The 23,812-nt window shown below is 40.0% G+C and overlaps 2 protein-coding genes across 2 annotated transcripts; one reads left to right on the top strand and one right to left on the bottom strand.

Moving 5' to 3' along the window:
• The first annotated feature begins 342 nt into the window (after positions 1-342).
• Positions 343-12,122, top strand: znf319b (zinc finger protein 319b). The gene is made up of 2 exons (XM_017474189.3): positions 343-709; positions 7,529-12,122. The coding sequence occupies exon 2, from the start codon at positions 7,842-7,844 to the stop codon at positions 9,654-9,656; it is 1,815 nt and encodes a 604-aa protein (XP_017329678.1). The 5' UTR covers positions 343-709; positions 7,529-7,841; the 3' UTR covers positions 9,657-12,122.
• On the bottom strand, positions 11,720-22,819 carry ccdc113 (coiled-coil domain containing 113). Its single transcript, XM_017474188.3, has 8 exons — positions 22,711-22,819; positions 21,703-21,817; positions 21,357-21,518; positions 19,351-19,506; positions 17,132-17,368; positions 15,665-15,772; positions 14,957-15,112; positions 11,720-14,411 (listed from the first exon to the last, which is right to left on the bottom strand). Exons 1-8 carry the CDS (start codon positions 22,770-22,772, stop codon positions 14,343-14,345), a joined length of 1,065 nt encoding a protein of 354 aa, XP_017329677.1. The 5' UTR covers positions 22,773-22,819; the 3' UTR covers positions 11,720-14,342.
• Between the last annotated feature and the right edge of the window lie 993 nt (positions 22,820-23,812).

Here is a 23,812-nt window from a genome sequence, read left to right as displayed (position 1 = left end):
TTTGTGTGTGGAAACAGCGTATGATTAACCAGTCTTGTCTGTTATAATTATCTCATTATAAAATGTTTGAGTAGAAAAACATTTTAGCCGCGAACAGTTTCAAGCCAAAGCTATCTAGCCACATTTCTATGCACATAACAAATACCCAATACGTGCACATGTACAGATAAATATATATATATATATATATATATATATATATATATTTATTTATATATATATATATATATATATATTTATAAACTTTTTTTTTTGTTTAAGATTTGTGTGTTTGCTAATAATCGTGTGCTTTATTTTAAATAAAATCTAACCAGGTTTCCGGTATGTTCTCGGTATGATGCCAATTATTATTCAGGTTCCTGTTGGGGGGGTTGCTGGTCAAACGGAGTCTTGTGCTGCTGCTATGAAATCGAAATTAACTTGAAAACGCGTGTATAGACGACTTTTTTTATATGAGGAGTTTATTTCTTTAGACACGGTGTAAGCGCAGGATACAATTTCTAATTGTTTATTGAGAGATTGTTCCGAGTTTCGCCGTGCTTTTTACACGCGGATTACATTAGCGGCCTACGGCTTCCACCGACCAGGAAAATCCGCGGATCACGTTTTGGCCTTCGGTCGGTTCGAGACCAGAGCTTATTTTAACATCTTTTAAAGGAAGAGAATTAACCCGATTCTAATGCCAACTTGTGTCAAGAGAAACAGAAAGGTATGTAAAACTCCAATAAAGTGTTTAAACATTCCCTTTAGTGGAATAGCTTGCTGTATCCTGAAGGCTGTGCTAATATAGTTAGCATGCTTGTATTCCGGTATCAATGAGCAGGTTTTCCATTTTGCAAACAACACGTGAGAGCGTAAGATGTTTTATTTATTTATTTACTTACTTATTTTAATGTAACATTTGGTGATCATTTTTGTTTACTTTTCTTCATGCATTTTACAAATCTCTGGTGCAGAAAATAACCCGAACTGAATAGCTTCTAATGCTAATGTAGGTAAACAAGTGGCGTAAACGTTTTAATTGATTAAATGGGTAAGTAAAGAGAGTGCAGTTTCTTATTTTGCCAGTTGAAAGTGTGAGATTTCGCTCAGTATTTCCAGTCCACAGACTTTATTATTATTTTTAATCTCGTATTATAGGCAGAGAGGTTTAATTTCCAGGCAGAACAATGGGAGTTTCTGCGCAGCAGCATCTTCCTACTGACCGGCTCCTGGGTTCCCCAACTTTCCTCTTCATTCTCTGAGTTTAAACACTGACTCACTTCCATTTCTGAGCATGATAAATGATGAGGTTTATTTATAGAGCACCCTTTCATACCCCAAAGTCATTCACTGCAAAAGAACATAAAAAAAATTAAACAATGATCAAATACCAATTAGACAGAGTTAAAATAGTCAGAGTTTACATGTAAACAAAATTAATATTAATCAAATATTGGGACAAGATCCATATGAAATGAACAGCCGTTTCTATTAAAATGCAGAATTAAACAAGGTATTAAGGTTCTACACGTTTGGTACCTGAAATCTGTCTCCTTCCTGGAACATACAACAAGCCAGCACTTGATCCTCAAAAGTGGATCTGAGTCTGTCAGGTGTTCAGAGCTGGATGAAGTTACCAGTCAGTTACGTTGTTCGGGGTGTTATGGTTTGAGATGTCCACTGTGTGATATCCAAGTGTAGAAATATCACAGTTTCACAGTATTGGGCAACTATTTAAAAACACAAGCAAAAATACTATGAAATATTTGTACAAAAGAGTCTGTGGGGGGGTTTACACACACACACACAATCTCTCTTTCTCTCAAAAGATCAAATCCCTGAATTGTTGTTCTTTCTTGGCTTGGCCTCATTTATCACCCCTGATACACAGATTTATTCGTAAGTCATTCGTAGTGCTGTGGATAAAAATGACATGAAATAAACACGAGGGAGACCTAGTATGAGTAATATGTAATTTTATTGAAAATTCACAGGACTGGTTGGATTCACACTTTAAGATCTTTAAGAGTAACACACTATGGTTTATTAGTCACAGAGAAATAAGAGCTGAGGAGGGCAGGCTGAGAAACACACACACTCTCGTACTGTCAAGGACGGGCGTGCAGACATAACACACACAAAGGCCCCAACGCACACAAATAACACTGAGATAACAACATGAGACTAAGGTCTCTCTAAAATTGTTTTCTCTCTCTCCCACTTTCAATCCTAATGGTAGTCAGAAAGTCCTCTTTCAAAACATCATGGTAAATTTGATAAGCCTTTTTTTAAACATCATGGTAATGTAGATGAGCTCTTTTAACCCTATTGGTATTGAAATCATAGTTTTTCTAAAATATATTGGTTATCTACTGTGTAAATGCAGTATAAATACTGGGGCTTGAGCTCCAGGTGTCAGATCACTTCTGAGAATTGTCATTGGTGTGGGTCTCGTGAGGAAATAAAATCTGGACCCTTGCTTCTTCTCACTCGTGGCTGGTGTCTTTTTTTTTTTTTCTATCTCCAACTGGGTTTACAGATGTGAGTATTTGCTTCTATGTTGAATTTTAGGTGTCTTTGGGTAATAGGCTAAATTTGGGCCAGCAGTAGCCAGTCGCTCTTGCACAAGAAGTGACATTCATGAAAATCCTGTAATTAAACATTTTGTTCATTTTGTCAAAAGTAAATTTATGCATGAGAAACTAATACTACATTAGTTAATAACTAGGGCTGCACGATTATGCCCAAAATGATGATCACAATTATTTTTGATCAATATTGAGAGCACGATTATTCATTGATTTTTAGGGACAAGATTTTTTTTATTGCACTTTCACATTTAAAAAAAACTTTCACCTTCATGTTTTGCTACATTCCTGCTAATGTACAAATCTTTGCATTAAATTAGACTTAAAGTCTAGTAGCACTAAAGTCAAATTAACTAAAAGTCTAAGCACTTTAAGTGCGTCATCTCGTAGATGCAAAATATAAATAAAATTGTACCAAAAATATAGGATAAGTAAAAAATAAAAATGCCATCAACCAAATGAAAATATGAAATCAATGCACCAATATACAACCAAATGAAAACAATCCAGGCCTATGCAGAAAAGGCAATAACAGTGTTCACAGGAGGAGAGGTGCAGCCGAATCACCCAATAGAGCGGTGCGAATCCAGAAGTTAGACGTCATTCCTGCGGCACTTTATGGTGACTGGCTGTAAGTTTAGGAAGCGTTTGATTTGATATGCAACTGAGTTTTCGATGAGCGGAGGACGAACTTTGTATCACAGTTGATCATGTTCGTGTAATCGTGAGCAGTCAAAATCGTAATCTACATCAGCATTCGATTTATTGTGCAGCCCTACTAGTAACTAATGTAATCCTCAATTGATTTGAAAGCATATAACTCAATGAGTTACTGCACTTTTATATACAGTTTGCACTGTCAAGTTTAGAGTAAGTATTTTTAGTTACACACTGATTTAATGAAACGTTTGCAAAACCCAGTCCTTTATGTATTAATGGCATTAACTAATGAAATATTTTTTAAAAGAAAGCAAAGATAAATCTATAAATTAAGAAAAAGAAGCGCAGTCATTCAGTTAAGAATGTTGTATAAATGGAGGACAGGCTCAGGTGGTGTGTAAAGGTGTCCGTTCCATTTGCAGCAGCATTTGCTTTTAAAGTGACCGATCTGGTACGTCTCAGGCCCTGTTTTCACTATAGCGTTGTAAAATGAAAACGATCCTTGTCTACACTGGCGTTCCGCTGTGTTTCAGAAATCTCTGTCCGCACTACACGGCCGAATACGCATGTCACATGACCAGTCACGCACACTGTGCATGCGCATACAAGTGTAAACAGGAAGTTGGTTGCTAGTCACCGGCAGGCACAACAAACCCGTGGGCTTACGCCGCTTCAAATGAGATTTGTTGGCGATTGCTCTTCATAGCTCACCTCTTGCACTTGTAGGCAGCTGCAGTATTATAAAATACAGAATTTAACTGCACAATGGCTGCTAAGAATGACAACAACGCCAGCAAAGCTTGGGGTTCAGTCTCCGTGTTCTGTATACGATCAAGATGTTGGTCATATGGTAGGGGCTTGACGAATCAGGGAAGGATACGCAGTGATCCAGAAGACCCAATCAGGCGGCGAATGTGGGCGAAGCCACGCCGCCTTTTTCAAAATTCTTCATTTTGGTCCATTTACACTGAAACGCGAGCCCTGAGTTTTCAAACTAAAACGGGGTCTTTGGCATTTCCAAAAGTCTCTGTTTTCGAGGGTTGAAAACGCTGGGATAGTGAAGGCAACTGGCGTAACCGTAGCAAAAGTTATGCATTTTAAAATGAAAACACACCAGTGTAAACAGGGCCTCAGTCTGCAATGTGCAGTATACTCCCTGGTGTGTTGGAGACCATTGGCTTTCTGGGAGTATATGCCGTTCTGATTTGCTAGCGTGATATCGTGGAAGGCGTGAGGGATTTCTGGCTGAGAATCACAGACATATCACTTGGAATAAAAAAAACCAAAACAGTTAAACTCTGTGTGAAATGCCTGGTGTCCATGATCACCTGGGTGCAGTAGACATGTCGTCGTCCCCCGTTTTCAAGCCATTTTCTTTTCATTCTTTTCAGTTAAATCTAATTCCAGTAAGTCGGCTCCAGATTTTGTCCTTCCAGGTTCTGTTACACTTATAAATAATGCATCATTTTTATTGACACAGACACGAGTCTAAATCGGTCCCTACGGGATTTCGTGGAGTGTTTTTGCGATTGTTGCAGCCGAAAATGCTTGATTTTGCGGCGACTTTTTTCTAATTTTGTGATTCAATTTGCGGAGATTTTTGTCCTTTTTAATTTTTTTAGTTGAAAACTGCTTGAATTGGTGAAATTGCAAGTGGACGAAATTGTTTTTCACAGTCTTGCGCCGTGGTGTTTGTTGGTAGACGAGACCTTTTAGCTGTACTCGTGTTCAACGCAAGTGAACCGAAGAGGACTTTGGGTGAATGCGTGTCGTGATGTCACATGGAGCGCCTTAGCCCAAACCTGCAGTGATTTTTAAAAACTGCGAGCTCCTCCGAATATTGCGGAGTTTGCTTGATTTTGCGTTTGTTTCTGCCGTCGCCAAATCCTGGAGGGACTGCTGAATAACTTTCAGTGCTACCACTGAGAATCTATTTTTGACTTTTGCTCATCATTTCAGCAGTGTGAGCTGAGCTTGGTCATTTATGGAGTTTTGCGGGTGTCGCCAACAGCCGATTTGCTTTGTCGTGCAGGTGCCTGGTAATTCACAGGTGATTGTCATTCATCAACATGCACGTGGGTGTGAAGAAATTCAGGTTCACTCACAACTTTGATAAATGACGCCCAGAGTCCATATATATTATGTTATTGTTATAAGCTGACTGTAAGGAAAGGTTATCAAACACCGCTGTTTAGTCAAGAAATAGTTTCATTTAGTTTTGGTCAGCAGTGCCATATTCATCTGTGTATTTGATAACCGTCATGTATGAACATGCTCGGAGAAGCAACGGAGGTAGCAGAGGTACGTGTTTACAGCAGGTGTGGATGTTGGAGGAATGGGAAGAAGTTTATTTTTGCACATATTCGATGTGCACTCTAGGAAGTGGCGTCTCTCCTCTTCTTGTATTATTTCCTTTTTTCTTTCTTAGCTTACTTATTTATTGTTTGTTGGAAGCAAATGGCTGTTAAACACCACACACTTCCCTCTTTTTTTCAGAGAGTCAGATTTATTTCAGTAGGATATGTTTAATGAAGCTGAAAGAACGAACAGCATTTTTCTTCGTCTACTTACTGTAAATCATAATGCAGTGTGCGTGCACACACACATATCCCAGAGTAGACCAAAGAGTAGGCTTTCTGAAGCGCAGATCATGTGACCTCACTAATTAAGGAACATGATTGAAATATATATATATATATATATATATATATATATATATATATATATATATATATATATATATATATATATATATATATATATATATATATATATATTAAAGAATAGGTAATATAGTTATGGAAATACAGTTGACTCAGTATTTTGAAAAGGTGACTGTTTTATATTCTACATAGAGCTGGGCGATATGACAAAAATATATCACGGTAATTGAGGGCATTTCTATGATGCACAATGCATGGCATGATATATTATTTAGCTAACAAACTGTCTGCAAAACTGTAGTAAAATAACCCCAAAAACCTATAAACAGAGTTTGATTATACTTTTCTTTAATGCCTACAGATGAATATTAAGTTTTTTAAAAATTCCATAAAATCAGCGCCATCCATTCTGTACCATTTAATCTGTAATTATTAAATTATTAATTATCACCATACCAACGATATCCCAGAAAAGTGTATCGTGTAATCATTTATAACACTGGCGATATTATATCGGTATATATCGCCCAGCCCTAATTTATACACAGTGACTCAGTGTAACACCTCCATCATCAAATACTGAATAATATCCTGGTGATTCTCACCACCCCAGGCAGTTAGGCGGGGTGAAACTAGCGGCCAAATGTAAAGCGGCCAAATGTAAATGCAACTCGGGGGAAGTTGGGCCGGCTGTAGTTCAAACAGCGCAATCAAGTCACAGCACTAGACAGTGGGATAGAGTGTAACAAGTACTCTGCAGTTTTTTAGAATTACTGAAGATTTTCCACAGATTTGGGCCAAGATGCATCATGTGACGTCATCACAACATACATTCAGGCAAACCCCTCTTTGATTTATGTGCTTCGAACACGAGTACAGCAAAAAGGTCTTATTTATCAACAAACATCACTGCAAAAGACCTTGTAAAACAGTACGTGCAAGTGCGATTTCACCTATTTAAGCAGTTTTCCGGGGTAAAAAAGCACAAAAAACTCAGCAAATTGCATCGCAAATCTTAAAGAGGAAAAAAGCAGCAAAATCAAGCATTTTTAGCCACAATGATCACAAACTCTGCAAAATCATGTACAGACTGTGTATTACAATTTGACACTGCACCAATATACTATAATGTATAGCATCTGAGTCAAAATGTTATACGAAAGTGGATATCCCATCAAGACCCAGGCTACAAATGGAGCAAAAAACCTCCTCACATTGATAAAGTAGTGAAAGATGACAACTTTTATGTTAGAAGACAAAATCTGACAAGAGTTGTGTTCTCCTTTCCTTTCATGTTAATATTTTAGCATTGCCGTTACATTCGCAGGTCCTCCTTGACTTTAGCAGCACATAATTCATAAGTTAACTTGCTTTTGTGCAGATTGACAAGAATGACTTGACAGCAGTGTGTGTAGAATTTCGTTCTAGGATGTAGGACAAATATTTTTAATGGATCAGGACAAAGTAAGGACTAAGTAGTAAGGACTAAGTAATAAGGACTGTCCTTGGAAATATTAGGCGTGTTTTCCTTAACCTTGGCCAGGTAGATCAAAAGATTTGTTTATAAATGTGTCACCTATTAAGTGTGTACTTTTCTTATCACAAACGATCCATTAACCAGCTTCCTCTTTGCAGGAGTGACCACGTAGGACGGAATCCAGTGGAACTGGTGTGTCTCTCTTCTTTCATCTTGTTTTTCACGTTTGGAGGATGCCCACATACACAGTGTTCTGAGCACGTTTTGGAGCTGGCGAGTGCTCCTGGAGGTTCGAGGTGTAATACATCTCCCATTTCTCACCTGTGGTGGTCCGACTGAGCCGTCAAAATAAGTTCCTCGTTGCCCCCCCACTTGTCGCATCGCGGCCAGTCCAGCAACCCCTTCCCCCTGGATTCACACGCCAAGCGGTCCCACTACGGCACCAAGCTGAATCCGTACACGCGGGCGCGGATGACTGAGGCGTGGCAGCAGCATGCTGTTGCCCCGCCTCCTGTCGTCCACGCCATCCCGCCGGGGGCAGAGAATGCGCTCGGATGCGCCGTGTATGGCATCGTGCTGCAGCCGGACGCTCTGCAGTCACAGCAGCAGCAACAGCAGCAGCAACATCACAGCCAGCAGCACAGCCAGCAGCAGCAGCACCCGGCTCAGGCGCAGCAGCCTTCACTGCAGGTCGGGAGCGAAGGAGGCCACAAATGCGGCGCGTGCGGCCATGACATCTCGCATCTGGCCAATCCGCACGAGCACCAGTGCATGGTAAGCCAGGACCGCTCGTTCCAGTGCACGCAGTGCCTGAAGATCTTTCACCAAGCCACGGACCTCTTGGAGCACCAGTGCGTGCAGGTGGAGCAGAAGCCGTTTGTATGTGGTGTGTGCAAGATGGGCTTCTCGCTGCTCACGTCGCTGGCACAGCACCACAATGCCCACAACAGTGGAAATCCCATGAAGTGCTCAATCTGCGAGAAGACCTACCGGCCTGGATCTTCAGGAAATGCCACACCGACTTCGTCAGGCAGCACCAATCCTGCTCAGCCTTCCAGCGACGGTGCATCAGCGAGCAGCAGCGCAGCGGTCGGTGCTTCTGGACAGCCTACCTTTGAGTCCTCCGCTCCTTACAGGCCCTACAAGTGCTCCGTGTGCTCGAAGGGTTTCCGTCATCTGTCCGAGCTGACGCGGCACGAGCGTGTGCACACAGGCGAGAAGCCGTTCAAGTGCGAGACGTGCGACAAGAGCTTCAGCCAGCAGTCACACTTGCAGCACCACCAGCGCACGCACAGTTCGGAGCGACCATTCAAGTGCGCAGTGTGTGAAAAGAGCTTCAAGCACCGCTCGCACCTGGTGCGGCACATGTACGCGCACTCGGGCGAGCACCTGTTCAAGTGCAACGTGTGCGAGCTGCACTTTAAGGAGTCATCTGAGCTTCTGCACCACCAGTGTCAGCCGCAGGGCGCACGGCCGTTCCGCTGCGCCACGTGCGGCAAGGGCTTCAAGCGGCCATCCGACCTGCGCCAGCACGAGCGCACGCACTCTGAGGAGCGGCCGTATCACTGCGACGACTGCCAGATGAGCTTCAAGCAGCAGTATGCGCTCGTGCGTCACCGCCGCACGCACACGGCCTCCGGAGACCGACCGTTCAAGTGCAACCTGTGTGACAAGGGCTTCCTGCAGCCGTCGCACCTGCTTTACCACCAGCATGTGCACGGCATGGACAACCTCTTCAAGTGCGCATCGTGTGGCAAGGGGTTCAGCCAGTCGGGCGAGCTGCTACGGCACAAGTGCGGCGAGCCCTCGAGCACGCCCACCAACCCGGACAAGCCGTACAAGTGTGACGTCTGCGGCAAGGCTTACAAGAAAGCGGCCACGCTGCAGCGCCACCAAACCACACATTGCAACGAGAAGCCTCTGAAGTGCTCGCTGTGTGACCGCCGCTTCCTCTCATCATCCGAGTTCGTGCAGCACCGTTGCGACCCCTCGCGAGAGAAGCCGCTCAAGTGCCCGGACTGCGAAAAGCGCTTCAAATACTCGTCTGAGATGAACCGCCACCGGCGTGTCCACACCGGCGAGAAGCCATACAAATGCGCCAGCTGCGATAAGAGCTTCAAGCAGCGTGAGCACCTTGCCAAGCATCAAAGCGTTCACTCCAGGGACGCGCAGTTCAAGTGTGTGTGGTGCGGAGAGCGATTCGCTGATCTCGGCTTGCTCCAGGAGCACACGGTCCAACACACTGCCGAAGGAGGCGGATACCCGGTGTCGTCTCTCATTCAGTAACCCTCGGGTTGTTTTCTCTTGTTTTTAGACAGCTCCAAATACTAAGCAAGTGGTATAATCACCTCATTACCTACATATACATAAACGCCTTCATTATTCCGTTGTATACCATTTCATCTTGGACAAAGCAATAGGTGCTGAAAATTAGAAGCATCGCTCACCTTCCAGCCTTGATTTAAAGCTTGAATTGTTACAATTCAAGGGAAAATAATGAAGGACAAAAACTTTCCAAGGTGAGGAAGAGCAAGAGAGGATAGTTGTTGTTTCATAGCTGTGAGAGATGAAGAAATGGCTCACCTTTGGAGTCTTTATGCCAGTCTATCAGTTTGGTATTCAATTTGATCAATCTTTTATCCGTCAGAGCTCTGGACTTTATATTTAAAAAAAAAAAAAAATGGGGGGGAAAAAATCTAGTTAACAGTAGCTAGTGCATTTTTAGATATACTTTGTGTGCTTTCTTTTGAGTTTCATTTGCAGCTACAGATTCTTTCCTTCCAATCAAGAATGAATTGATGGGAGACTGGTCAGTCCCTAGCCACGCTCTGACATGAAGAATACTGTATATATGTTTCAACTTGTATCGCCTGCTTCTAGACACCTCAGCTAGACATAGCTGACCAGATGTTCCGAAACAGCTGGGGGTTAGCCTATATTGTGCTATTACGATATTATGAACTATTCATGCTGTCTGTAAGTGTGTGTCGTCGTATATGTGTGCCCTTCGATGTGGCAGAAATTGTATGTACCAAAAAAAAAAGAAAAAAAACAAAGTACTGTATGACACCCCAGAAGGGCATGTTGTTAACCAGGTAGTCCATCACCGTCTCTGCATTTCACTGCAATATACATAAATATATACGATATAGAAATATATACATCACTCATGTATACATGCATACAGTTCATATTCCCACAAGTGTGACTGTCCTGAAGCAGCTTTGTGTTACTGTAAGTACATAGGTTAGTATGTATGCATCATGTTTTCTAGTCTTGTCTTTAGTCTTTCCTAAAAACTTTTATAGATTTTTTTTATTATGTGGAACTCTTTCTCAAATTATCCTTTTTTTTTTTTCCTTTTTCTCTTGCTTTGTAGATTCTTAGGCATTTGATGATAATGATGGTGTCATATGAGAGTAGTTTGTGCACCCTGTTGATTTGTGACGAGGAGTCCTATTATTATTATTATTATTATTATTATTATTAATTTACCCACATTCAGAGCCGGCTTTGAGAATTGGTCTACGTCACAACCTCCCTTAGTGTCGGCCAGACTTTGAATACAATTCATGTTTTCTCTGTACAGTAGCATGTGTGAGATTTCTACAGCCTGTATAGATTTATTATATTTCCTGTTTACTTGCCTGCATTTATACTGTAAAATGACGCCCCACGTCGTCTTTTTGTTTTGGTATTTTGGAGAACGAATTTTTTCGCCCCATGATGTAAGAAGGGAAAATATGCTTAGCACCTATACAGGTTGATGTATTCGCAGCCCCCCCCCCCCCTCCCCCCCGTATATATGTTGTTTAGTTTAATTCACTTATGTTACAATAGTTAAAAAGTCATATTCTTTAGCTCCCTAGGCCTTGAGCGACTGTGGACGTGAATGCAGAATAAGCGTACACAAATCTCTACAGCACGAATTTTGAACTCCAAGGTGACTCTGGTGGTTTTTCACAAGCAAGGCTGTGTGGCGCTTTGGGTTTCCCTCCGTTTTCACGTGACTGTGATTGATGAGCAGGCCTCTGAGGGCTGTGCAGTATTATAATTAACGCGTGGCGTATGGAGGTCGGAGCTCTAGATACATTTGGCCTTAAAAGCATGAGCGATTCAGGGTGTATCCATAGCCTCCATGTTTATATTGTGGTCTTTAGGTTTTTTTATACATATATTTTACATATACATTCTTAAACGTTTGTGTTTGTTTCAAGAGGTGTGGTTTTTTTTTTTCCCCCCAGGCATTAAAAGTTTGACTCAAAGGGGACTTGGTTGGGATTTGAGAGAAAAAAAATCTATGCCTTTTTTTTTTTTTTTTTTTTTTTCCTTCACATTTGCATTGTATATTCTTTTTTTTTTCTTTTTTTTTTAATTAATATTGTTTAAAATTTCTATATAAATATATATACTTGGTGGGAGGGTCAGGGCCACAGAGGAAGGGATGCTGGGTAATGAGGTTGAAGGGGACATTCTAGGTTGACGTGAGTGATTTTGGCGTGTACTCCCCTTCCTCTGCGGTCCTGTACTCTGCCTCGTGCATGCCTGCTGTTCGTTCCTGTAATCTGTTTTAAAAATGTTTGTGCTCCACGGCACACTTTAACTCCTCTTTAGCTTTTTTCAAATTGTAGATTGTGGATGAGTTAGTAAGAAAAATTTCATGTGGAGATGGATGTGACATTCATGCTAAATATCTGTATGTAGCATTTAATATACACAGCACTAACTAATAAACTTTCTCATTAATAACGTGTGGGGTTTGGATTTTTAATGCATTTTATTTGATCCATGTTTATGGAGGTTTGCGTACATGCTGTAAGTCCATTTCAAAAAGAATAACAAGGAAGCAATGATAAAAGGTTTCAGCTGATCAGTGGATTCAAGGTTATGGTAGGGTTGCACAATTAATCGAATATCGATCGTGATTACGATTTTGACTGTCCACGATTAAATGAACATGATCGACTGCGATATTAACGTTTAAAGTTCATCCTCAGCTGATAGAAAACTCCACTGCAGACCAAATCAAGCGCTTCCTACACTTACAGCCAATCACCATAGAGCAGCGCAGGGATGACGACACTTTGTAGTGCCAAAACCCCGAAACGGGGTTAGCGTTTTAGCCCTCGAGCTGCCAGCTTTGGTTCGAGCTTCAGCACTTTGGGCAAGGGTAAATCATGGCATTAACATGATGCTAAATGGCACTACATAGGTTGTTGGGGACATTAAACGTTATCATGCTGAACATGGAAAAAACTTTGCAGATAAACTCAGGGCTCTAAAGTGCAACCATTTCACTCACGTTTGCGACTGAAAAGTATTTTGTGCGACTGAGAATAAATATTTATTCGCGCTGGTGCGAGTGACCTGTTTGGAGTTGTATAATACAATTGGAATAAAAACTACAAGTCCAAAATGCATCTACACCGAGCAACAGTTACTTTCACCTCTTTTCATCAGCTCAGTCAAACGAACAAGTGTGTAAATACTGCAGAGAAGCCAATACGATGACAAGTAACTCTGTACATCATCTGCTTCAACTTCCCGATCTCACAAAGACCATCTTTTATTGATCCCGCAAAATTACCTGAACTGGCACCTGCTTGTGTAGACACGGCGGCTTTGGGCGGAGAAAATTAATAATAATGCTAACGCTACAAGGTGGGTTTAATTCAAACTTCTTTATTAAATAATTCCTCACCAATCATAAGCAAGAGTAGCAACTGTTCAGTCTGTAAACATACAGTACACTGCAGCTCTCCATTCACTAACTCTAATTTACTTCATTTAAACACGGTTGCCAGATATCACTAGGACAGTCAACTCCAGTTTCCATGTTATGTTTCCATGTTACACACACACACACACAAAAAAAACACATAATATTATCAGCAGACATGGACACTGTACTGGGGGAACTGATCTAAAACTGATAAACAAACAAAAATAAAACTAAAATGTAAAGACAGAAAATGTGCTTAGTTATAAATAAATCATTTAATATAAAAAATAGATATTATAATAACCATAAAATATAAATAAAATGTGAAATGAAATAATGTTTAATTACTATGGGTTGCATTTAATATCAATTTGACATTAAGCTTAGTAAGATATTTCATTAGAAAGCTATTAGCCTTTTTCCGAATATGGATCATTTTTGTGTTAGTCTACTTTTAATTAGGACTCTTGATTGTTTTTAAGGTATTTTAAAAATAAATATTTTATCCTTGTGTATCAATGAACTAACAGTATCTCATTGCTATTATTTTAACTCAATTAACAGTGACCATGAGCAGAGAGCTTACATTTAACTGTTTATGACAGACCTCCTGATTAAAGTTTAAACAAAAAAGATTGGTATCTGGATCGGTATCGGTCGTAAAAATCCTGATCAGAGCGTCAGTAATGAACACCATTAAACTAAAGCGCTTTGCATCTGACGGGTAAATGAACTCACCCAATCACATCCTATGAGATTATTCAGATATATACACACAATATACACAGAGCGGTTCGAGAACTGACTCCAGCCCAGAACCATGGCAGTGGAAAATGTCTTATAGTGTAGCTTTAAATATATTTAAGAGGAGCAGATTCAAAACACTGAACATTGATGTTTATTGTATTTGTTTACAAGGTGGAACAGGTTAACGGTTGTTTTTTGCATACAGTCTGTAAAATGAACTGAAAATATTACATTTAGTTTATCAGAAGGTAAATTAATTTGTCATGGCTCACACTATGTTCCTAAATTCGGTCATAATTGACCAGCTCAAGTTTTCTCATGCCTACTTGTGTGTATATTGTGGCATGAGAAAACTTAATAAATGTGAAAGTGCAATAAACATATGTTGACACTAAAATCAATTAATAATCGTGATAAATAATCGAGATCTCAATATTGATCAAAATAATCAGGATTGTCATTTTGGCCATAATCGTGCAGTCCTAGGTTATGGTCATCATGGATTAGTGGTCACTGCTCCTACTGCAGCCTGATGATTCTTCTGGACTCTTTTTCTTAGTCTTCAATGCCATCTGTAGATTATACAAAGACAGTTGTGTATTGGAGTTAATAAGAAACAATGTAGCTCGTCATGTCACGGAGAAATGGGAAAACACAAAGTACTCCATCCTGAAGACTTGCCAGTGTCGGAAATCTACTAAAGTACAGCTTTACTAAGAGAGCTGACACTGGAGATTCCTTCCATACCTGCTAAACAACTAAACATCCCCTCACAGAAAACTTCCTCTAGAAACAATCACATTTAGAAAGATAAACTTTATTAATATAAACTTTGCGGGTCCACTACAGTCATAACTGCTGTTATAGAAAATTAATTAACACCCTCTAACCAATCAGAATTGAGAATTGTGGTATAAATTTTATCAAACCAAGTTTTCGACACTGATTATCCTTTATTGTGGATTAAAAGGCTTTTACAAGGGATCCTCAGTCTGAGCTTGTAAAAACCATCGACATTTATAAAAAGAAAAAAAAAGAAATAAATCCGGCTTGGTCCTCCAACGTAAATAGCTCAGATTTTAATTTTGGACAATTTATGCCTTTTTTCTGGGCTTACCTCAGCAACCCTCGCTTTGCGCTCCAAGGATTTGACGGTCTGCCTGAGCCGATCATTCGTGGCTTTGGCCTCGACATATTTCATGACATCAGGGACGCGGAAATTAGCCAACTGGGCTTTCAGCTTCTTGTTCAGAGCCTCAGCCTGAACTCGCTCCTGCATACATGACACACACACACACAGAGACGTATACCCAAGAACACAGTCAATATACTATGGAAAGAGTACCACTTACTGTTAAAAGATTTAACCATTAAACAAACAAATGTCTGAAAAGATCTTCAGCATTCATTTCCAAAAGTGAAAGTAGGAGCAGTTGGTAATTAACAAATATTATACAAGTCAAATCTTCACACATTACATTGTTTATTTAGTGGTTCAATAAATAAATGAGCAGGTGAAGCAGAACTCCAGGTTAATGCCCATAGTTTAGGAAATGGGATGTCCAACAAGCTCATATAGGTGTGATGATCAGGTGTCCACATAGTTTTGACCATATAGTGTAAGTATTTTCATTACAGATTTAGTGAATGATGGAAAAAAATAAAAAAGAACACTGAGATTATTGTGCAGGTTTTACAAAGCGAAAAAATAGGAATGAGGCGTGCACATACGTGGCTAATCCGTTTCCCTGCTTAAAAGTTATTTCAGGGCCGTGTTTAAGTGTCAAGATTTACTGGTGACTCCTTGAGTTGAAAGCATCCTGACCTTCTCGACCTTCTGCTGTTTCTCTCTGATCTTCGACAGCCTTTCCTCATGTGAAGCGATTTTTCTGCTCAGCGACTCCGACTCCTGCATTTCCTTCTTGAGACGCTCCTGCAACCGAGACACACCGTGATGCAGCAACACATGCCTCTCCATATTCCAAGCCTGGTGTTTTTATACAGCAGTGTTTCATGATGAATATTAGTTAGACACCGTTTTAGGGCTTCAACCATTTTAAAAATGTGTGGTAAACATACAACTCAATATCATGCTTTGTGTACGTTAAGGCTTCTGTTTATGAGTTCATCAGGAACGGGGGATATGTTGAGAATATTGCCCCAAAGCTGTTTTCTCTGATTTTCACTGGTGCATTTGCTCCTTATATTACTCGTGTACAATATTTTAAAGCGCACCTCTTATGGTTTTGAAACGTCCCTAGTTTTGTTTTAAAGGTCGCATACAATAGCTTTACATGCATCCAAGGTCAAAAAACACTTTAATGTGCTCATAATTTAAACTGCAGCATTACAGTTTTTCCCCCCAGTGTCACAAATAATTCGTTAAATGATTCGTTCTAAAGGATTCATTATAAACCCCTCCTTTCAGAGAGCATACTCTGCTCTGATTGGTCAGATGTCCCAGTCGGTTGTGATTGGTCTACCGCTATCAGCGAGCAGCCAATGAAGACCAGAGGTGGGGCTTTATTGTTGTTACAAACCTACTTAGGTTAGTACAGGAAGTAAGTCTGGAATTACTAACTACTCGTTTCAGCTGTTCAGAATCGGTTCCTTCTTTTGGGAGTCGATAACTCCATTTGTCATGCGCTTTGATTTTTGAAACTTTGCAGACGTTTTTACATTCACAAACAGCTCTAACACACTACAGGAAAATATTTGAAAAATCATAATCGGTGCACTTTAACATTTATTGAAGGAGTCTCCAGTAACAGCACTTTGTAACAGTGAGTAAGTCTTCAGGACGGGGGACTTTGCGCTTAACTATCTAGGATTTCTTTTGTGTCTATTTAACTTCAAAACAGAGAAAAAAAAGAGAGTTAGTCGAGGGAATAGCTGCTGTATTGTGATAACAGGAATGAACTTGTTTCACAGATGCTCTGCAACATGAAATACTTTATACATGGATAAAAATCATGACGTCATTCATTAATAAATTAAAACACTCCTGATCCTGAAGCTCCGAATTCGAATACACTGCTCTGTTTCCCAAGCCTGTCCTGCACGTTAGTCTTTTAACTGCTTCATCTCAAGAAGGGCTGATTAGCTGAATCAGGTGTGCAAGAAACAAGGAAAACACTTAAATGTGTTGGACATAGGGTTCTCCAAGACCAGAGTTGGGATCCATGTGCTGTAGCAAAATCAAACACAACTTTTTTTTTTTTTTTTTACCCAAATGAGGTAAATAGAGCAGGGATCCTCCAAGGAAATAGCACCCTGTGTTCTGGATCTGTACCTTGTAAACGTTCAGGCTTTGCCGACCCTTTCGAACCAGCATTCTTTGATTTAGCAGCTGTGCTTGGAACTTTTGCAGACGCTTCTGGCACTGGGTGTTCATTTGCTTCAGGTGCTCTAAGTCGACCCAGCTCGGCGTCTCTTGCATCTGTTCCTTCTGATGCACCATGCGCTGCTGCTTCAAGTTTTGCATCTGCAGAAACTTGTTCCTCCTATGCATCCTCTCTGTCAGAGTTTCCTGCAGGAGCAAGCAGTGAGAAATTTGGGCACAGGCCAGGTGAATTATATGTATGAGGAAAGTATCCTACCAACAAGAATACTTGTTAAGCTGTAATATCATTTTGAAATGAACTATATTATTATCTGGTTTTTTTTTTTTCTGCTAAAGTTCTGCTTTCAGATTTTTCAGACTTTAGGAGGTCGTGCCTCAGTGGCAGAATGACCCTTGCCCTGATGAAAATAAATGGGCAGTTGTCATGTTCAATATCTTACATTATATTACAGTAATTCACAATGTGTCCTGAACAACTGAATGTGGTTCCAGGCACAGAAGACTTCAAGACTGACTTCAAGGGAGTCATGAAAGTACGATTTGCCTCACAGGTCCACTGGAAAACTAAACAAGGAATCATTGGAAACCAAACATAGATTAGCTGGGACATAAAAAAAATTATAAACTGTGATTTGGAAATTTGTGCCAAACTAGTCTTTTAATCCAATATATTATTAAAACACAGATTACACAAAATATAGGGATATTGGTGCAGATATTCTTTTGTTTTTTGTGTTTTGAATGGTGACATGTTGAGACATACGAGTGGATCTAAGTGTTCAAGGTACAAATAGCATTTCATCATCATTACCAACAGGTTGGAGAGACCGAAGAAAAGTCTGCTTCTAGATTTCAATAAACTAATGGTGCATTAAAACCGCTCAAAACGAGCTGCTAGTATGTTGGATGGCTGTATGATTTTGTCTCTTAACTGTCTATTATGGGGTTACTCTAAAAATTAACTAGATTGTAGCCGGCATCATACACATCAGCCATAACATTAAAACCACCTGCCTAATATTGTGTAGGTCCCCCTTGTGTCAGCAAAACAGCTCTGATCCATCAAGGCATGGACTCAACAAGACCGCTGAATGTGTGTTGTGGTGTCTGGGACCAAGATGTTACCAGAAGATCCTTTAAGTCCTGTAAGTTGCGAGGTGGGACCTCCATGGATCAGACTTGTTTGTCCAGCGCATCCCACAGATGCTCAATCGGATTGAGATCTGGGGAATTTAGGGGTCAAGTCAACACCTGGAACTCTTGACATGTTCCTCAAACCATTCCTGAACCATTCTTGCAGTTTGGCAGGGAGCATTATCCTGCTGAAAGACCCCCCGCCATTAGGGAATACTATTGCCATGAAGAGGTGTACTTGGTCTGCAACAATGTTCAGGTAGGTGGTACGTGTCAAAGTAACATCCCCGTGTTATGGCTGATCGGTGTATAGTCATTCTTTTAATTACTACAACGCTTGGAAATGAAGATTAATCATGTTTACTGTTTGCATAAAATTATATTTTATAAATATAAACCTAAGATAGATGGAATCAAACCTACCTACCGTAGACAAATATCACAAAATTTTCATATCCTCACAGGCTTCCCGATTGGAACGCAGGAGTCATGCTGAATATTGGCAGTTTGTACAATATCAATATTATCTGTGCTGAATAGTATTGCTTATACCACATTTAAATTCTCCAATCTGATTGGTCAGAAAGCGTTCATTTCTTTAACAACGGTTCTGACCATATATAATTCAAATGACAGGTTTATTAATGCACTTGTTCTAATACAATGTTTTTCTATAGTCATAACTGGTACTATAGTAATAACTTATATAACTATAGTACGATGTCTTAACCACTGAGCTACCAACGACGCCTTTATAAATAAACTGATTATAAAAATTTGTTGTTCTTTAACAGCAACCGTTGAAGTTTTCTGTTAGATGATGTATATTTAACATGTATGTGTATATAACAGTCAGTACATTTTCTGCGACAGGAAAGTCTTTAGGACAGAGGATTTCACATGAAAATAAATGAAATGAAAATAATCCACTTCAGGGTGGTAGCAGTAATTCCGCTTCGGATTATTTTCCTATAACAAGTGCAACTTATTACTAGCGCATGCCTACACAGGCCTAACACATCCTTCATGCTTACCTTTGCTTTTATTTTACGCCCGATGTACCCGATGACCTTCTGTGCCCTCTGTTCCCGAACCCAGGTTGTCTGTCGAATTTTATCAACAAACTCTTCAAAGTGATGTCTCTCCCTCTTAATTTCTGCCAGCCGCAGTTCAGAGTCCTCTATAGCAGCCTGACAGGAAAAGAAGCCATTAGGGCACAGTGGTTATTACTTCTGCATTTGGGGACAAACAGTTATGTACTTACACTTCTCAAATAAATTAAATAACAGCAGGTGTGACCATTAACTAATAATTATTGAATAATTATTTCATTATTTAGAGGGAAAGGAATACACAAAACTGTGCCAAGACACAGAGGGTCTTGGAGGGAGGAGGAAGTTAGAATTAGGGATGAGTGATAGGAGATGAGAGATGACTTAAAACTATATCATTATATTTCATGGTATTTTTTTGTGGTAACGATATAAATAACTATATGAAAATAGCAACATTCAAAACTATCTTTTCGGCCACAAGTCACATCAGCATACAGTCTTGAGAGCCGTGCAAATACAAACATTGATCCAAAAAAAGTAAAATAACAACTATACCAATTAAGTAGGCTAAAACATAGAATATGAATTTTATTTACAAATTAAAATTCCAGTGAAAATGTAAACACCGATACGTGTTCTCGTACTGCGGCGTAAACACGTCATCAACTATATCGTCAGTATCACGGGATGACCAATTCTTATGATGGGGAGGAATTGTACTGGTATATCATGCACAATATGATATGTCACGGTCCTATTTAGAATCAAGACTTAGGAAATTTGAATTTAAATGCAAAAAAATTTAAATTACTTGTTATAAATTGTAATTTTTTGCATCCCATCTAAAATAGAATTTTCGTGGTTACAATCGGAAACTGAATTTCATGCGTAAGGGTGTATGATTGAACATTAAAAATTCAGGAAGAATTACATTTCTAAAATGCATTCAGTCTCTCCCATTTTTTATATTCACTTTCAAAATAACATCCCGGTAACTTGCAGGCAAATGCAGTAGAGCACAGAACCCTGGATGTCATTTCTGAACATGAATCTAAAAATGTGATCCATCCATCCATCCATCTTCCATACAGCTTATACTACACAGGGTCACAGGGTCCAGGAGCCTGGAGACTATGCCAGTCAGCCTATGACACATGTCTTTGGACTGGGGGAGGAAACCCCCGAATCACAGGAAGAACATGCAAGCTCTGCGCACACAGGACAGAGGCGGGATTCAAACCCCCCAACCGCGGAGGTACAAACATGCTAACCCCTAAACCACACACCTAGTGTACTATGATGCAAAGATGTTCCTCTAAATGGTATTGCATTGCGGTCTGTATCTTTCCTGGTCATTGATCATATATTGAGACACATTTTGGAAGGAGGGGGTGGATTTGTGGTTAGCACTTTTGCCTCGCATCTCTGGGGTTGAGGGCTCGAATCTCGCCGCTTCCCTCTGTGGGTGGAGTTTGCATGTTCTCCTCATGCCTCAGGGGTTTCCTCTGGGTACTCCAGCTTCCTCCCCCAGTCCAAAGACATGTGATGTAGGCTGATTGGCATTTCCAAATTCTCTGGGGGGTGTGAGTTTATGTGTTATTGTGCCCTGTGATGGGTTGGCACCCTGTCCAGGATGTACCTTGCCTTGTTCCCTGAGTTCCCTGGTATAGTCTCCAGGCTTCCCCATGACCCTGTGTAGGACAAGTGGTATGGAATATGGTTGGATGGATTGATTGATTTTGAAAGGAGTGATACGCACCCCTAATATGTCATGAAATCCCTGTAATTTACATTACACCCTATTTATGTTGCTCTGGCTGTATATCTCTCAAAATCTCCCAATAAAGTGTTGTCTTTGATGTGTTGAATGATTTAAAGCTGTACACGTGAGGACTTATCATGGAGTTGATGTATTGAGGAGTGAATTTGCAGCTGCACCATTTGTACCAGGTCAAGTAAATACAATTCACTGATTAAATGATAACCTTATAGTACTCGGCATTTCTTGCTAAACTTATTCTGTACTGCTCCAGCTCTTTTCTGGTCTCTTCCATCTCACACATGGCAATGCAATACTTCTGTTCCTGATTCAGGAGTCTCGGTGGCTTCTGAGACGGTCTGCATCTTTCGAATCTGCCTCTCTGACCCTAATACCACAAAAACAGAATCAAATCGGTTTGGAATTATCCAAACTTGTAATTTAGCTGGAAAATAATTGTGCATTTACTTAAAACAACAGAAGCTATGTAATACGTTCAGCTTTTGTATCTTCACAGAAATAACGTTTTTATATTTAACCATTAACATTATGAGCCATGGTAACATACTCACCGCTCCCTTCTTAGACTGGGGTAGCGCAAGCTGTGAGTCCAGGCTGAGAGAATCCAGCCGATTGAGGAAGCTCTCAAAAATCTCGTTCTCTGTCTGAAGAACTGCATTTGAGTGTCTGGTAGATCACAAGTTGCACAAACAGCAGAGATTCAAAGGCATGAATAAGACACAGAGATGGCAGAAAATGTGGAGTTAGTGATAAAATGTTGGAAGACTCTCTGTCCTCCGGCTTCTGTCCTTTTTGAAAGAGCTTCAAGAGGAATTTGGGACATTCTTTAAGTAGAGCATCCACCATGATGGACTCACTGACTGTTACAAAGCCTTAACACCTGAGAGTTCTACTTAAAATGTTAAAATAAACGTCTCCTTACATAAACATATTCATGGTTATTAGTTGGGGGGGCACAGTGGCTTAGTGGTTATCACATTCTCCTCGCACCTCCAGGGTTGGGGGTTTGAATCCCGCCTCCGCCCTGTGTGTGTGTGTGTGTGTGTGTGTGTGTGTGTGTGTGTGTGGTGTTTGCATGTTCTCCCCATGCGTCAGGGATTTCCTCTGGGTACTCCAGTTTCCTCTCCCAGCATTTCCAAATTGTGTGAATGCGTGACCCCTGTTATGGGTTGGCACTTCATCCAGGGTTTCCCCCACTTTTTATTCTGATCATAGGCTCCCTGTGTAGCATAAGCGGTATGGAAAATGGATGTGTTATTAGTCTGTTTATTTTGAGTGTTAGATTATGAGTATAGTCTGCCATGCGAGTCCCTCTGAATTGGTGTTTACTTATGAAACGATAATGTAGCCTACTAAAAACAAGTGTATTAATAGAAAAGTATAATTGCGGTTATAGAAAATTAATCAACACCTACTGATCAATCAGATACAAGAATTCAAAAGCGCGAGCGGAAGTCCGCGTGGACGTCTTGAAAATCATAAGAACTTTCAGGAATATTCTAGGAACGTCTTTCTAGCCTTTAAAAAATATATTTGTTTGTTTCTTTCAAATTTCTCACCTTAACTCTTCCACCTGTTGTTTTAAAGCTGCTTTTGTAACAGGTTCCTTGCTCTCAGCCATGGTTGCTATGGTAATCGCTGCGGTCGCTGTGGACTGTGTAAAAACAAACAAACAAAAAACCCCGGAAGACGCCTCGGTTGCTACCGAGGATATATGACACGTCAACGCGTCCGACATTTTGCTAGGGGAAAGATTCACTTGTAAGCCAGTGCAGGTCTATCGATAGATGCGTTTCTGTTTTAATATAATCAGCTTTAGCTCGGTTTATATTGAACCGGGTTTAAAAAAAAACTAACAATACGTTTTTTGTTTTTTTTGCATATCATATTTAATGTAATTGTACACTGCGTTAATATTTTGTCTGAGGCTATTTCACTGCTAAATAAAACAGACGCATTATTTGGGCAGAAATTATTATAATGGTCATTGCTGCAATTAAATCTACTACACTACTTACAAACAAACAAACAAACAATAAATAAATAAATAAATAAAAACGGAATGGAGTGGGTGTAAAAATTCTACACATCCTTGTTAATAATAATAATAATAATAATAATAATAATAATAATAATAATAATAATAATAATAATTTTATTTTACAGAGCCTTTCTACAAACTCAAGGTTGCTTTCCAATTAGACAGCAGACACAAATAACACAACACACACACACACACACACACACACACATATACATATATATATATATATATATATATATATATATATATATATATATATATATATATATATATATATATATATACACACACACACACACACACACACACACACACACACACACACACACACACACAAACCTCAACAAAACATGACAGTGTGGTTAAGAGTCACAGAAACCTTGAGCAAAGAGATAAGTGTTGAGTTGGATTTTAATATCTTGTACAGGGGTAAGATTACAGAGGGACTGTGGAATAGAGTTCCAAAGTGAAGGGGCTACTGCACAGGAAGCCCTACCACTGAGTGAGCTCAGCTTGTAAAGTGGAAGGAATAATATGCCAGAATCAGATGACCAGAGAGAGCATGATGGGCTGTAGGGACGGACGAGATTAGCAATGTATGTGAGGCTAGAGCAAGT

This window comes from Ictalurus punctatus, chromosome 8 (genome assembly GCF_001660625.3).
Source record: "Ictalurus punctatus breed USDA103 chromosome 8, Coco_2.0, whole genome shotgun sequence".
In the NCBI taxonomy this organism is placed as follows: Eukaryota; Metazoa; Chordata; class Actinopteri; order Siluriformes; family Ictaluridae; genus Ictalurus; species Ictalurus punctatus.
This window is presented reverse-complemented; position numbering and strand designations above follow the sequence as displayed.